Raw genomic sequence first — 17169 nt, forward strand, 5'->3', positions numbered from 1 at the left:
TTAGATGGAGAATGCTAATCTATCATGCCCGAGTAACAGAGCACCAGAAGTTGTGAGCTTTTTAAGGAATTGTGTATAGAGAGTATATCAAATTCATGTAATGCTGGATTTTACTCGTGTATGTGATCATTTTTCTTTTGCTGCTTTGGTGAATGGCAGGCAAAGAAACAAAATCTATCCAAAAGGAAAGCACAGATGAGAGTGTAGCCTGTCATCAGGACTATGTGACAGATGAGGACTTGGAAATGTTCAAGCAAGCTCGGCATTTATCACTCCAGGTGAGACCTTTCTATTTGACTGGTAAAAGAAACTCTATATCTAGAAACAAAAAGTAGAACTCTGGAAGAACTCAGTGGGTCAAGCAGCATCTGTGGAGGCAAATGGTCTATGTCGACATTTTGGGTCAAAGCTCTGCATCAGGACCGAAAAGGAAGAGGGACAGTTAGTGGTGTGAAGAAAGACGGTCAGTGGGGTGCAGAGGGATAGACAGTCATAGGTGGAACGGGTTGTGTGAATAACGGCGAAGAAAATGATGGATTAAGATTGAACCACCTGGGAAAGGTGAATAGACAGAGCAAAAATATTGATGTGGGAGAATAAAAGTGGTTTGGGTTACGTGAAATTGGAAAGTTAAATGCTCATATTATTGGTATGCAACCCAGTGGTATGAACATTGAATTTTCTAATTTCATTTAACCCTCTCTTCTTTCATTCTCCTTCTATACATACTCACTTTCCAGCTGAGTGTCTGCCTCCTTTAAGACCATAAGACGTTGGAGCAGAATTAGACGGTTCAGCCCATCGAGTCTGCTTTGCCATTCCATCATGGCTGATTCCAGATCACACTCAACCCCATACACCTGCCTTCGCGCCATAACCTTTGATGCTCAGAACTTCAGAAAATCCAAGTATATGACATACCCTGTTTCTCCTTTGTCCACCCTGCTGGTTACTTCTTCGAAGAACTCGAACAGATTTGTCAGGCAAGATTTCCTTTTACAGAAAACATGCTGACTTTGACTTATTTTGTAATTAGCCAACATGTACCTCGAAACCTCATCCATAGTAATAGACTCCAACACTTCCCAACCACTGAGGTTAGGCTAACTGGCCTATCATTTCCTTTATTTTGCCTTCCTCCCTTCTTAAAGAGCGGAATAACATTTACAATCTTCCAGTCCTCTGGAATCATACCAGAATCAAGTGATTATTGTAAGATCATGACCAATGTATCTGTTATCTCTTCACAACCTCTCTTAGGACTCCAGGATGTAGTTCATCTGGCCCAGGTGACTTATCCACCTGAAGATCTTTCAGTTTGCCAAGTACTTTTTCCCTTTGTAATAGCAATGGCACTCACTCCTGCTCCCGACACTCACGGACTTCTGGTACACTGCTAGTGTCTTCCACAGTGAAGACAGATGCAAAGTACTCATTAAGTTAGGAAGATAGAGGATTGGGAAGTTTTTAAAAAACCTACAGAGAGCAACTAAAAAAATTAGAAGAGAAAAGTTGAAGTATTAAATATGAAAAGCAAGCTAGCAAATAATATCAAAGTGGATAGAAAAAGTTTTTTCAAGTATGTTAAAAACAAAAGCAAAATTAGAATGGATATAGGACCACTAGACACTGAGGAAGGAGAAATTATAACGGGGGACAAGGAGACGGCTGATGAACTAAATGAGTATTTGCAGTATACCTGATGCTGTAGTGTGTGATGGAAGAGAAGTGGGTGCAGTTACTGTTACAAGAGAGAAGGTGCTTAAAAAGCTGAAAGACCTAAAGGTACATAAGTCATCCGGACCAGAAGAACTGCACCCTAGGGTTCTGAAAGAGGTAGCATTAGAGATTGTGGTAGCATCCGAAATGATCTTTCAAATATTATTGGACTCTGGCATGGTACCAGAGGACTGGAAAATTGCAGATGTCACTCCAGTCTTTAAGAAAGGAGAAAAACAGCAGAAAGGAAATTATAGATCAGTTAGCCTGATAGTCAGACACTTTTTCCCAGGGCTGAAATGGCTGCCACAAGAGGGCACAGGTTTAAGGTGCTTGGGAGTAGGTACAGAGGAGATGTCAGGGGTAAGTTTTTTACACAGAGAGTGGTGAATGCGTGGAATGGGCTGCCGGCAACGGTAGTGGAGGTGGATACTTTTGGATAGGTACATGGAGCTTAGAAAAGTAGAAGGCTGTGGATAACCCTAGTAATTTCTAAGGTAAGGACACGTTCAGCACAACTTTGTGAGCCAAAGGGCCTGTATTGTGCTGTAGGTTTTCTATGTTTCTTTGGCCTCAGTGGTTGGGAAGATGTTAGAGGCAATTAAAGGATGAGGTGATGGAGTACTTGGTGACACAGGACAAGATAGTACAAAGTCAGCATGGTTTCCTTCAGGGAAAATCCTGCCTGACGAACCTGTTGGAATTCTTTGAGGAGATTACAAATTGGATAGATAAAGGGGATGCAGTGGACGTTGTATATTTGGACTTTCAGAAGGCCTTTGACAAGGTGCCACAGTGAGGCTGCTTACCAAGTTAAGAGCCCATGGTATTACAGGAAAGTTACTAACATGGTTAGAGCATTGGCTGATTGGTAGGAGGCAGCAAGTGGGGATAAAAGGATCTTTTAGTGGTTGGCTGCCAGTGACTAGTGGTGTTCTGCAAGGGTCATTGTTGGGACTGCTTTTTATGCTGAATATAAATGATCTAGATGGTGGAATAGATGGCTTTGTTGCCAAGTTTGCTGATGATACGAAGAGTGGTGGAGGGGCAGATAGTGTTGAGGAAACAAGTAGGATGCAGAGGACTTAGATAGATTAGGAGAATTGGCAAGAAAGTGGCAAATGAAATACAGTTTTGGAAAATGCATGGTCATGCACTTTGGTAGTAGAAATAAATGTGTGGACTATTTTCTAAGTGGGGAGAAAACCCAGGAATCTGAGATGCAGAGGGACTTGGGAGTCCTTGTGCAGAACACCCTGAAGGTTAACTTACAGGTTGAGTTGGTGAGGAAGGCAAATGCTATGGTAACTTTCATTTTAAGAGATCTGGAATACAAGAACAAGGATGTGATGCTGAGGCCTCACCTTGAGTATTGTGAACAATTTTGGGTCCCTCATCTTAGAAAAGATGTGTTGGCTTTGGAGAGGGTCCAGTGGAGGTTCACAAGGATGATTCCAGGAATGAAAGGGTTATCATACAAGGAATGTTTGATGGTTCTGGGTCTGTATTCGCTGGGATCCAGAAGGATGAGGGGGGTTCTTATTGAAACCTTTCGAATGTTGAAAGACTTAGACAGAGTAGATGTGGAAAGGATGATTCCCATGGTGGGAGAGTCTAGGACAAGAGGGCACAGCCTCAGAATAGAGGGGCGTCCTTTCAAAACAGAGATGCGGAGAAATTTCTTCAGCCGTAGGGTGGTGAATTTGTGGAATTTGTTGCCATGTGCAGCTGTGGAGGCCAGGTTGTTGGGTGTATTTAAGACAGAGATTGATAGGTTCTTGATTGGACATGGCATCAAAGGTTACAGGGAGAAGGCCAGGAACTGGGGTTGAGGAGGGAGAAAAAAGGATCAGCCTGATTGAATAGCGGTGCAGACTCGATGGGCCAGATGGCCTAATTCTGCTCCTATGTCTTATGGTCTTAAGTTCATCTTCCATTTCTTTGTTCCCCATTACTACCTCACCAGCATCATTTTCCAGCGGTCCAATATCAACTCTCAGCTCCTTTTTACTCTTTATATAACTGAATAAACTTTTGATATCTTGCTTTATATTATTAGCTAGTTTGCCCTCACATTTTATCTTTTCCCTTCCTATAGCTTTTTAGTTGCCTTTTGTTGGATTTTGAAAACTTCCCAATCATCCAACTTCTCATTCACTATTACTACCTTATATTCCCTTTCTTTGGGTTTATGCAGTCCTTGTGTCAGCCACTGTTGCCTACCTCTGCCATTTGAGAACTTCTTCCTCTGGGACATATCTATCCTGTGCCTTGTGAACTATTCCCAGAAACTTCAGTCATCTCTACTCTGCCGTCATCCCCCCCAATATCCTCCTCCAATCCACCTGGGCAAGCTCCTCTCATACCTCTGTAATTCCCTTTATTCCATTGCGATACTGACACATGTAAGTTATGCTTCTCCCTGTCAAATTGCAGTATGAATTCAATTGTATTATGATCACTGTCTCCTAAGGGCTCCTTTACATTGAGCTCCCTAATAAAGTCAGGGTTATTACACAACACCCAATCTAAGATGGCCTTTCCTGGAGCAGGCTCAAGCACAAGCTGCTCTAAAAAGCCATCTCTTAGGCATTCAACAAATTCCCTCTCTTGCGATCTGACACCAATTTGACTTTCCCAATCCCCTTGCATATTGAAGTCCCCCATTACATGCCTTATTACATGCCTTTTCTAGCTTCCTTTGCAATCTCAACCCCACATCTTGTCTACTATTTGGAGGCCAATATGTGATTGCCATAATATTTTTTTACCCTTGCAATTTCTAAACTCCAAACACAAAGATTCAATATTCTTTGACCCTATGTCACCTCTTTCTAAAGATGTAATCCTGTCTCTTACCAACAGAGCCACACCACCTCCTATGCCTTCTAGCCTGTCCTGTAGATACAAAGTATATCCTTTGATTTTATGCCCCCAACTATGGCCACCTTTCAGCTACGACTCAGCGATGCCCACAGTGTTATACCAACCGATCTCTAATTGCTCCGCGAGTTCATCCACCTTATTCCGAATGCTACACGCATTTAAATGCAGCACCTGCAGTCCTGCATTCTTTGCCCTTTTGAATTTTACCTATGTGGTACAATTTGGCTCTTTGCTCTGTCTGCATTTGCACCCATTCATTTGCTTTGCTTGCTTTCCCCATCCCCACTTCCCTCCCACTCCTGGTTCCATCTGCCCGTTACCCACTACCAGTCTGATTTCACCTATCCCCTATCTCGACCAGTCCCTGTCACATTCCTCCTTCTTGTTTGTACTGCTACATACTGATGACTTTGGAGTAGGTTAAATGTTTGGGACAACATTGTGGACCAAAGGGCCTATACTCTGCTATACTTTTCTATGTTCCCTCTCTGTCCTAATGCAAGATCTTGATCTGAAGTATAGATTTATTTTATTTCATTTAAAGATATAGAGTGGAACAGAGCCTTCCGGCCCAACGAGCCACGCTGCCAAGAAACCTACCAATTTAACACTAGCCAATGACCAATATCCTACTCACTGGTACGTCTTTGTACTCTGGGAGGAAACTATAGTACCCAGAAACCCACGCGGTCATAGGTAGAATGTAGAAACTGTTTGCAGGCACCGTTGGAATTCCTACACCCCAAGGTGTAATAGCATCAAGCAAACCACTACACTACTGTGGAGCCATTGCATCCTTTGCCTGCACACACATGCCGAGTTCTTACCGCATTCTGGATTCCAACGTCTGTGTTCTCTTTTCTCCAGTTCTGTGACCCGTGTTACAAATATAAAACAGTTTATTATGTTTCATATTTCTTTTATTTTTGTCACATTATGGATAATTGCAAAAATAACAGGTTCTTTGTCAAAGAATCCTGTTCAAACTTCTTTGTTTCTTCTGTTTATTCTTTGTTTCTCACTTCATTTTCCTCCCTGTCCACCCACCTGCTCTCACCTATCGCCTGCCACCTGCCAGGTTGTGCTCCTTCCACCCCACCCCCATCTTCTTATTCTGGCTTCTTCTCTCTTCCTTGCCAGTCCTATTGGAAGGGTCTCAATGTGAAACGTCAACTTTTTATTTCCTCCATAGATGCTGCCTGACTTGCTGAGTTCCTCCAGCATTTTGTGTGTGTTTCTCAGGATTTCAACCTTGCAGAATCTCTTGTGTTTATCAACTTTGCTGAAAAGTACAGAATGCACCACAATCACTTTGACAAATCAGGCCGAAGAGAGTAAGAATTAACAATTTTTCTCCTTCTAAAAGAAAATCTGTAATAGAAAAGGCATGTAAAAAGAGCAATGTTATGATAGTCATAGGGAATTTTAAAAGGCAGGTACACTAAATTGGGAATTTCAGGTTGGTGCTGTATCCTATTAAAGGGAATTTGTATAATGAGGTGGCTTTCTAGAGCAGCTTGTGGTTGAGCTAACTAGGGGAAAGGCAATTCTAGATTGAGTGTTGTGTAATGAACCGGATTTGTTTCAGGATCTTAAGGTAAGGGAATGTTTGGGAGACAGTGACCATAATATGATAGCTTCATCCTGCAGTCTGAGAAGCAGAAGATAAAGTTAAGTTTATCAGTATTACAGTAGAGTAAAGGGTATTACAGAGGTATGAGAGAGACAGGCTGGCCAAAGTTGATTAGAAGAGGACACCATCAAGGAAGAGGGTAGAGCAGCAATGACTGAGGTTTCCGGGAGCAATTCGGAAGGTGCATGATGTATACATCCCAAAGATATGGAAGTATTCTGAAGGGAGAATGAGGTAACTGTGGCTGACCAGGGAAGCCAAAGACTGCATAAAATCAAAAGAGCAGGCATACAATATAGCAAAAATTAATGGGAAGCTAGAAAATTGGGTACTTTTATAAAACAACAGTAAGCACCAATTAAAGCAATAAGGAGACAAAATGAAATATAAGGGTAAGATGGCCAATAATATCAAAGAGGATGCCAAAAGTTTTTTGAGATATATAAAGAGTAAAAGAGAGGCTATAATAGATATTGACTGCTGGAAAATGACGCTGGAGAGGTAGTAATGGGAGACAAAGAAATATTGGACGAACTTAATAAGTGTTTTGTGTCAGTTTTCACTATGGAAAATACTAGCAGTATACCAGAAATTAAAGAATGTTAAGGGGCAAAAGTGAGTGTAGTTGCTATTACTAAGGAGAAGATGTTTGTGAAACTGAAAGGTCTTAAAGGTAGCTAAGTCACCTAGACCAGATGGATTATATTCCAAGGTTTTGAAGGAGGTAGTAGTAGAAATTGTTGAGGCATTACTGATGAACTCTTAAGAATCAGTAGACTCTGGAATGGTTCTGGAGAACTGAAAAATTGCAAATATCACTCCACTCTTCAAGAAGGGAGACAGATGAAAGGAAATATAGGCCAGTTAGCCTGACTTCAGTGGTTGGGAAGATGGTAGAGACCATTATTAAGCATTTGGTTTCAGGGTATGGAGGCGTGTGATAAAGTAGACCAAAGTGAACATGTTTTCCTTAAGGGAAAGTCTTGCCTGACAAATCTGTTGGAATTCTTTGAGGAAAGAACAGGCAGGATAGACAAAGGAGAGTCAATGGATGTTGTTTACTTGGATTTTCAGAAGGCCTTTGACAAGGCATCGCCATGAGACAGTTTAACAAGATAAGAGTCTATGGTATTAACAGGAAAGATACCAGCATGTATGGAAGATGGCAGACTGGCAGGGGGCAAAGAGTTGGAACAAAGAGGACCTCTTCTGATTGGCTGCTGTTGTCAAGAGGTGTTTCGCAGTGGTCTGCATTGGGACCACTTCTTTTCACGTTACACGTCAATGATTTGAATGATGGAATTGATGGCTTTGTGACCAGGTTTTCAAATGATACAAAGATGGCTGGAATGGCAGGTAGTGTTGAAGAAGCATGGAGTCTGAAGAAGGACTTGAACAGATTGGGAGAATGGGCAAACAAATGGCAAATAGAATGTAGTGTAGGGAAGTGTCTGGTCATCTACTTTGGTAGAAGGAATAAAGGCATAGACTGTTTTCTAAATGGGAAGAAAATTCAAAAGTCAAAGGTGCAAAGGGACTTGAGAGTCCTTGAGCAGGATTCCCTAACTTGGAGGTTGAGTCGGTGGTAAGGAAAGCAAATATGATATTAGGATTCATTTCGAGAGGAATATAATATAAGAGCAAAGATGTAATACTGAGGCTTTCTAAGGCATTGGTCAGACCACACGAAGTATTGTGAGCAGTTTGGGGACCCTTATCTAAGAAAAGATGTGCTGGCATTGGAGAGGGTCCAGAGGATGTTTATGAGAGTAACTCCGGGAATGAAAGTGTTAACATATGAGGAGTGTTTGAGATCTCTGGGCCTATTGTTACTGGAGTTTAGATGAATAAGCGGAAGCTCATTGCACCCTATTGAATATTAAAAGGCCTAGACAGAGTGGATTTGGAGAAGAAGTTTCCTACAGTAGGTGATTCCAGGACCAGTGTGCAAAGTCTTAGAATAGAGGAACATCCAGTTAGAACAGAAATTAGAATGAATTTCTTCAGAAGGTGGTAAATCTGTGGAATTCATTGCCACAGACAGCTGTAGAGGCCAAGTCATTGAGTACATTTAAAGTGAAGGTTGATAGGTTCTTAGTTAGTCAGGCATCAAAGGTTAGGGGGAGAAGGCAGAAGAATGGAGTTGAAAGGGATAATAAATCTGCGGTGATGGAATTTCGGACCGGACTTGTTTGGCTGAGTGGCCGACTGCTCCTATGTCTTATGGTGTTAATGCCTGTGTTTTGGTACATAAAAAGACAGAGGAGATGATGGCTTGGGAGATGATCGGTTTCTACATCACATGCACATTCCTGGGGCCAGCTGCATTGGATACCATGTGAGTATGGGTAATAATATGCCCAGTGAAATATCCAGAGTGTATAACAGGTTTACACAACAGATAAGTTGCAAGCCATTGTGCAATGCAGACTTCATCCACTGCAGCGTGATGCTCTAACAAGTGCAATTTCTTCACCTTACACATGGATTCGCTAGCAGCAAGTTACCCCACATACTCTATTTAAAGGCATTATCCAACAGCTAGAAGACAATTGCTGATTGATTTCTTCTAGCTCTTGCTATGACTCTATTATAACTTTTTTTAGTTGTGTTTTGTAGAAACATTGTGGAAGGGCATAAACTGGGTACTGGCCTCCCCACTGACAGCTTGATAGGCATCTCTGCATTACTTGGGCATGTATACGATAAAAGTCATGGTGATAGGTGAAATATAATGAAGCAGGCGGCTAGTATGCTGACAGTGCTGCTGCCTTGACCGTTCCAGAGTGATTTGGCTTATAGGAATTAACCTCCTGATCTCATGGTTCAATGAGAAAGCTTTTAAGAATAAAAATACTGCTTAAAAAAGCTAGATGATCCGTTTGAACTTTACCTTCTTAGACAACCAGCTCACATTGGAAGTGTGAATCTGGCCATACACAGCAATGTAGCAAAGAGAATGTGTAAGTATTGGTGTTGATTTGGAGAAGTTGTCTACCTCCCCATTGAATTGCTGCTAGTCATCTTGTTATTCAAACTTGGACGTGTATTTGGTCCAAGCTGACTACCTGAAGAACAGAAGTTTCAAATAATTTGGGGATCTGTGAGTGCAAGGATTTAAAGTGATGGAAAAGAATAGTTTTAAATTTTCATAATATTCAGCCAGCTGGTAGTGCAATGACATCGGTGCCGGACCCAGGAGCGGAGGCTCCCAGGTTCGAAGCCAGTAAGGTCCGCTCCCGAGTATGCTTTCCATCCGTGCCGGGTTACAACTCAACCTCGTAAAATAAAGGGAAAAATACTGCGAAAATGTCTGTGTGAGGAGTGACGGGCCACACAGTCTCTCTGTCTCACTCCGCGCCTGGTAAAGGCCATGAAAAAGACATCATCACGAACGCACGCACACGCACAGACTCGCACGCACGCAGGCACACGCCAAAAAAAATTTAATAATATTCATGAGAGTGTTGATAAGCTTCATAGAAGTATGATACACAAACTGAAGAATATTCACTTGGTTAAAGGACCCTCTTTGTCTGTTCTGTAAAATATAGAGTCAAATTATTTTAAGTGACAGTCGGAAAGACACTTCTTGCAGCACAAAATTGAAAGTGATGTTTACAATAGCTCTTTCATGACATCAGTCTTGATCCCAGGAGGGGTCAGCTCATGTCAGCAGCTAAAAGAAAAGTAACTAAGCATAATAAGCATAAGGAAGTAGAAGAGCATTTACTTTTTAATCCAGGCTGGCTATGAAGGTCTCATCTGTGTGCAATTCTTTGTCCTTCATCTGCCTAACATTCCACACCCTGCCTTTCTTGAGACTAGTCTGAAAGTGTGGAATGAAATCTATTTATCAGTGATATCAAGAAGAAGATCATCTTGCTATGGATCTGATACTATGCAAATATCTGGAGTAATAGAACTTATGAGTTAATAAGTAGTGAAGAAGGGAAGGTGGAGGACAATGGCTGTAAAAGCAGATAGATAGGGGTTACAGTGGAACATTGATAGGATGCAAAACTGGGCTGGGAAGTGGCAGATGGAGTTCAACCCGGATAAGTGTGAGGTGGTTCATTTTGGTAGGTCAAATATGATGACAGAATATAGTATTAATGGGAAGACTCTTGGCGGTGTGGAGGATCAGAGGGATCTTGGGATCCGAGTCCATATGATACTCAAAGCTGCTGCGCAGGTTGACTGTGTGGTTAAGAAAGCATACGGTGCATTGGCCTTCATCAGTCGTGGGATTGACTTTAAGAGCCAAGAGGTGATGTTGCAGCTATATAGGACCCCGGTCAGACCGCACTTGGAGTACTGTGCTCAGTTCTGGTCGCCTCTCTATAGGAAGGATGTGGAAACCATAGAAAAGGTGCAGAGGAGATTTACAAGGATGGTGGCCTGGATTGGGGAGCATGCCTTATCAGAATAGGTTGAGTGAACTCGGCCTTTTTTCCTTGGAGCAACGGAGGATGAGAGGTGACCTGATAGAGGTGTATAAGATGATGAGAGGCATTGATCTTGTGGATAGTCGGAGGCTTTTTCCCAGGGCTGAAATGACTAGCATGAGAGAGCACAGTTTTAAGGTGCTTGGAAGCAGATACAGAGGAGGTATCAGGGAGAGAGTGGTGAGTGCGTGGAATGAGCTGCCGGCAACGGTGGTGGAGGCGGATACAGTAGGGTCTTTTAAGAGACTCCTGGAAGGTATATGGAGCTCAGAAAAATAGAGGGCTGTGGGTAACCCTAGGTAATTTCTCAGGTAGGGACATGTTTGGCACAGCTTTGTTGGCCAAAGGGCCTGTATTGTGCTGTAGGTTTTCTATGTTTCTTTCTATAATGAACCAGCTTAAGTTTTGAACTGCTTCATTTGAGAAACAGAAATACATTGGATTAAGAAGAGAAATAAAAACATTTGAAATAAGTAAGAAATACTGAGCTTAGTAGATTCAGAGGAATCTGAATAGAAAACATTTTTGTGTTGTAATCTAACTGAATTTTTGGCAAGTGTTATACTTCCTGCATTGGTTTACAAAGGTAGTTCTTTTTGTATTGCATTAATGAAAAACGTGAAATAAATTATTTCATTTCCTGTGAATTTCTTCTGAAATTTGGTTTGAAATGTTCTTTTGAAAAAACTCTGCAGTATCTTTAGCAAGCCTTCAATATATTTTATACTTACTCAGTGCTGATTTGAAATTAAATACAAACTATAAAGGCAAAAAGAAATGGTCACATGATATATACTGATCAATAAGCATGTACTACACCAGTGTATTGGGTCTGTAAATTTATGAAATTCTATTTACCAGATGTCGAGTTTATTGTCACATGAAAGAGTACATGTGGACCCAGATGTAATGAAAATCTTTCTTGTAGCAGCTTCACAGGCATAGCATCATATGAACATCATTCACAAGAAAAACGTAAAACATTTTTTACAGGAAAGAAATAATTTGAACAAAACATCAGAATGCATTTTAATGCGAAGTGGTCAAATTCATCATAGTGTTGCTAAGCTCTAGTGATTAGGTTTGTGCCAGATGGTTAAAGAACCGAATGGTTGAAGCGAAGTAGCTGTTCTTGAACCTAGTAGACAACAGGAATTCTGCAGATGCTGGAAATTCAAGCAACACACATCAAAGTTGCTGGTGAACGCAGTAGGCCAGGCAGCATCTGTAGGAAGAGGTGCAGTCGACGTTTCAGGCCGAGACCCTTTGTCAGGACTAACTGAAGGAAGAGTGAGTAAGGGATTTGAAAGTTGGAGGGGGAGGGGGAGATCCAAAATGATAGGCGCTCTTGGCTCTATCCCTCCCCCTCCTGTCTTCTTTCATTTTGGATCTCCCCCTCCCCCTCCAACTTTCAAATCCCTTACTCACTCTTCCTTCAGTTAGTCCTGAGGAAGGGTCTCGGCCTGAAACGTCGACTGCACCTCTTCCTACAGATGCTGCCTGGCCTGCTGCGTTCACCAGCAACTTTGATGTGTGTTGCTTGAACCTAGGAGTGTGGGTCTTCAAGCTTCTGTTCTTCTTGATGGATAGATGGTGGGGATACTTAATGCCTTCTTAAGGTAGCGCCTCCTGTGGAAAATATTGATGGTGGAGAATGACATGCCGGTGATGAGTACAGAGACTAGTACCTTCTGTAGCTTTCTACATTCCCACACATTGGAATTGGTGTACCAGGCCATAATGCAGCCAGTCAGGAAATGTTCAACAGTACTTCTGTAGGAGTTTGTTAGAGTGTCAGTAATGTGCTGAACCTTCTAAGTAAGGACATTGTCAAACTTACTGGTTTTGCCTCCAATGCCCACATTCATTAAGGGTGATATGGATATTAGGTAGTGGTTAGTGTAAGCTATTACAGCAGCAGCAACCTGTCTTCAAATTCTGCTGCTGCCTGTAAGAAGTTTGTATGTTTTTCCTGTGACTGTGGGAGTTTCCACTGGGTGCTTCGGTTTCCTGCCATATTCCAAAGGTGCAGGTTGAATTGGGCGGCATGGGCTCATTGAGTTGGAAGAGCCAGTTACCATGCTGTATCTCTGAATAAATAAAATAAAAGTCATTCACATGTATTATACAGAACAAAGGTCCCAACACTGAACATTGTGGGACGCTACTAGTCACAGACATCCAATTGCAAAAACAATCCCTTTATCACAACTCTGTGTCCTATAGCCAAACCAGTTTTGGATCCAGTTTCCCAACTTACCTTGAATCCTAATCTTTAGAACCATTTTCACTTGTGGGATATCAATCAACACAACATTGTGGTTCAAAGGATCCATAGTATGTTGTGCTGTTCAATGTTCTGTGTGGGACCTTGTCAAAGGCTTTATTAAAGTCCATGTGAAGCACATCTACAGTCCTGGCCTCCCTTCAAACCAGAAGTATTTTTGACGTGGCCATAAATAATTGTGGAGAACAATAAAAATCTTATCTTTGCACCTTGTAAAATTAGAAATATCTTGTCCCCAGAAACGATGAGAATCTGAATCAAGGTTACATTGTATTTTAAGAAATTGCCATTATTTCCAGTGGTTTTTGGTTGGTGGTATTCTTTAACTTTGTTGTCTATAAAGGATTGTTTATGCTTTGTCGATGGTATTTGCAAATTGTAAAGCAATTATGTCTGCAATGTATATTGTTCTAATTCTGCTAAATCTTTTCAAATGTTTAGCTTGATTTTCAATACACTGATTGTATGATAATCATTACCACTATCTTGACCAATAATCTGTTCACATCAGTTTTTAGGCTCCAAGCTGAGTGTTATAGATAAAACATCTTGGTGTAGACCCTTGTGATGATAAGTATCTGCAATGACTGCTTATGTTAACTGTAGATTTTATTTTACTTTATTGAGATACAGTATGGATCAGGCCCTTCAAGCCACGCCTCCCAGCAACCCCCGTTTTAATCATTGCTTAATCACAGTACAATTTACAATAACCAATTAACCTACTAACTGGTACGTTTTTGGAATGTAGGAGGAAACTGGAGCACCTGGCGAAAACCGCATGGGGAGGACGTATGAATCCTTACAGAGGATGTTGGAATTGAAATTCAAATTCCAACACCAAGCTGTAATTGCATCACGCTAACCACTACGTTACCATGGTGCCCAGTATATGTATGTGAGATGGTGTATGATTTTCTTATAAAATTCAGGATAATGAAGTACTTAACTGAAAGTACTTTTTCAAAAGTATGTCTGAGCGACATTCCCAGCATTGGACTAGGGTATCAGTACTCCTCTGAATTCAATAGAAGAAAAAGCATAATTGAGCTGGTAGGTGGAAAGTGTTAGAATAAGTGCATGCTCATGAAGTGTTGTTATTCACATGGGCAGGGGAGAAAATGTTTGTCAGAGAGGGTTCAATTAGTGATAACCAATAGTCTCTCGGTCTCGAAGTCCCTGTCTGCTCATGGTTGTTAAACATTTTAAGAAAAGACAGCAGTTCTGTTATGGGTAATATAAATGCATATTATGTGAGAATAATAAATATTGAATAATAATTCATAATGCTGTATTTAGTTTTCCAGTGTTCTGTCTCCCAGGGATGCACATTTTTCATTAATATTTACTTGATAAGGTGAGACCTTGTTGCCTAAGGTTTAATTTTTAATTAACTACAATTCAATGCTGATTGCTATTTGCATTAGTGTTTTAGAGAAAATATATGCTTTAGAATTTAATATACTTGGAGTGACGGTTCCAAGTATTCATAATGAATACTTGTGTTTATTGGTTAGGGAAAGCCCACCTAAAATTTTAAGAAAAGTTATACATTATTGTGAACAGGTTTACTGTGCACCTGTACAGGTGGGACTGAGAGGGAAATGATCAGCCATGTTGAAACAGTGGAGCAGACTCGATGGGCCAAATGGCCTAATTCTGCTCCTATATCTTCTGGTCTTATACAGGAACAATGTGTTATTGCGAAGAGGGTGCATTTACTGGAATGTTGCCTAGGATGGAGCATTTTAGTTATTGGGGAGGCTGGAGAAGCTGGAAATTTTTTTCTTACTTGGAGTGCTTGGAGCTTAAGAGGGGACATGATTCAATATATAAAATTATGAGGGGTATAGATATAACAAAGATCTTTTCCCATCAGAAGTAGGTAAAACTATAGGAATAGATTTCAGGCTAGGGAAAAGAAATTAGAGGGAATTTAAGGGGAGCTTTTTCACCAAGAAAATGGTGAGTGTCTAGAATCACTGCCTGAGAGTGTGGTGGAAGTAGAGTTGATAACAGCATTTAGGAAGTGTCTAGAGGATCTCTTGAATTGCCTAGACATTGAAGGTCATAGAGCAAGAGCCAGAACATGGATGGGTGCCCAGTGGCCAGTGTGGACATGATGGCTTAATGACCTGTTTCCATGCTGTGTATAATTCTGCTGTTTTAATCCTTATGCATTATATATAGAAGCCTTCTTTTAAGTGATACTTCAATTTCAGCATTACCCTGGAATTTCAGGAATCTGGGTGTGTACATTTGTTTCAGACTTGGCAATGCTCTGACTCTTTGAAACATCCACTTTCATTACCTGTAAGATGGCATTTAGGATAAAAGTAAAACAATCAGTAATTGCTAAAAGAATGAGTCCATCCTTTCCATTGGTGCTCTCTGGAAGTCATTCAAACCACACTCACTCCTGCTCGACCTGTTCTTCAGGTCAATAAATCCTTCTAATTTTTAAACTTCTGTTTGTGGAATCCCAACTCAAAATGAGCACTCATTTAATTTCCCCTTTGTTTTCGGCCTTAGCCCTTTCCACAGATGCCAGGTGAGACAAGAGATTAGTGAGGCTGAGCTGCAGGGAATCAGTGCTTGAGGTAAGGATTAGTGTGTTACCCAAATTGCTTTGTGGTTCTGTAATTTGCAGTGGGATTTAATTTGGAGTCTGGGACATCTTGTAGTGGTCAAGCAGATTTAAATTAATGTTGCTTTTTGTGGTTTTATATGTATATACTACTCTTTGGACACTGAGGTGAAAGGTGTCAGTGCTGGGAATGGAATGTTTCTGCACATACAAAAGCAAGTACTCACAGGTCCGGTACAGCAAGTTGAGATCTTTTGTTATGCTTCAGCAGTGTTCCTCAGATACAATCCTGTAACAGTTCCCTGTGCCTTATCAATGTCTTCTCCGTACTTTCTACATCCGTGACTCTGACATTGATCATCAAATTTAAAGCCAATTTTATTCTATATATGTCTGCATACAATGATTCCAAGTGGACATTTCTATAAATGAATTTCACGGAAAAACCTTTTAGCCAGCAAGCTACAGAGGAGAGAATTTCATTCCTTGTGTTTAAGTTGGATTAAAAGCATAGTTCTTTCAGTGAAAGGATAGTGTCATCTATTAAACACTGGATATTCTATTTATATGTATTTAGAACAGCTTCAGCAAAATTTTAAAATCCACATGTAATTTATCAGTATTACTCAACTTTTAATGAGATTCAGTTTAACAATTCAATAATAATTAGCCATTTTTTATGTAAGGTGGAGTTTCTCATTTGTACTGCTTATGAAACATAACCCTGATCTGGATGAAAATCCCAGCAGTTCTGTTGTGCTTCACAAATAATACACAGATTGCAAAGAAAAAAAATCTGTTAGCTTGAATAATATCTCCAGATAGGAAACAAAACAGTAGTCTGTTTAGCCAATTTTGTTATCCTTCATTTCCTGTACAAACCTTAGAACAGGGGTCCCCAACCTTTTTTGCACCGCGGACCAGTTTAATATTGACAATATTCTTGCGGACCGGCCGACCCGGGGTTGGGGGTGGGGTGGTGGTGTTCAAGTAGGGTTAAACTTACCTCAACGTGTGTTTTACAGTTAGGGTTGCCAACTTTCTCACTCCCAAATAAGGGACAAAATCCTGGGACACTTTACCCCAAAAAGACTACCATGACCATGAAGCCTCGCACGGGCACCTGTGTGCGCATGGGCGTACGTGCCGATTTTTTTCCCCCCACAAATTGGTTTTGCCTTCATCTTCCCCACTACACTATACATACATTAGTTCTACTTTATATAGGCTGTGTCTTTATCATATCATTCCTGCTTTTACTATATGTTAGTGTTATTTATTTTTGGTTTTATGTGTTATTTGGTATGATTTATTAGGTTATTTTTTGTCTGGGAACACTCAAAAATTTTCCCCATATAAATTAATGGTAATTGCTTCTTCGCTTCACGCTATTTTAGCACGAAAGGTTTCATAGGAACGCTCTACCTTAGCGGGGGAAATACGGGACAAGGGCGGTCCCGTATGGGAGAAACCAATTTAGCTCGATATGCGGGATGTCCTGGCAAATACAGGACAGTTGGCAACCCTATGTTCAAGTTCAACAGTGCGTGACAGGGAATGAGGAAAGGTGCTGCTGACTCATATCGTTTCTTCACGGCCCGGTGGTTGG

At 41.0% G+C, this 17169-nt stretch overlaps 1 protein-coding gene across 4 annotated transcripts in view; it reads left to right on the forward strand.

The window, feature by feature from the left end:
* Window positions 1-17169, forward strand: part of kat6b (K(lysine) acetyltransferase 6B) — a 221548-nt gene that overhangs the window by 119808 nt on the left and 84571 nt on the right. For all 4 annotated transcript variants that reach the window (XM_063070288.1, XM_063070286.1, XM_063070287.1 and 1 more), the window contains exon 8: window positions 160-278. In XM_063070288.1, coding sequence (XP_062926358.1) covers window positions 160-278 — 119 coding nt within the window. The remainder of the gene's footprint in view (window positions 1-159; window positions 279-17169) is intronic.

Source organism: Mobula hypostoma, chromosome 18 (assembly GCF_963921235.1).
Source record: "Mobula hypostoma chromosome 18, sMobHyp1.1, whole genome shotgun sequence".
Taxonomy (NCBI): domain Eukaryota; kingdom Metazoa; phylum Chordata; class Chondrichthyes; order Myliobatiformes; family Myliobatidae; genus Mobula; species Mobula hypostoma.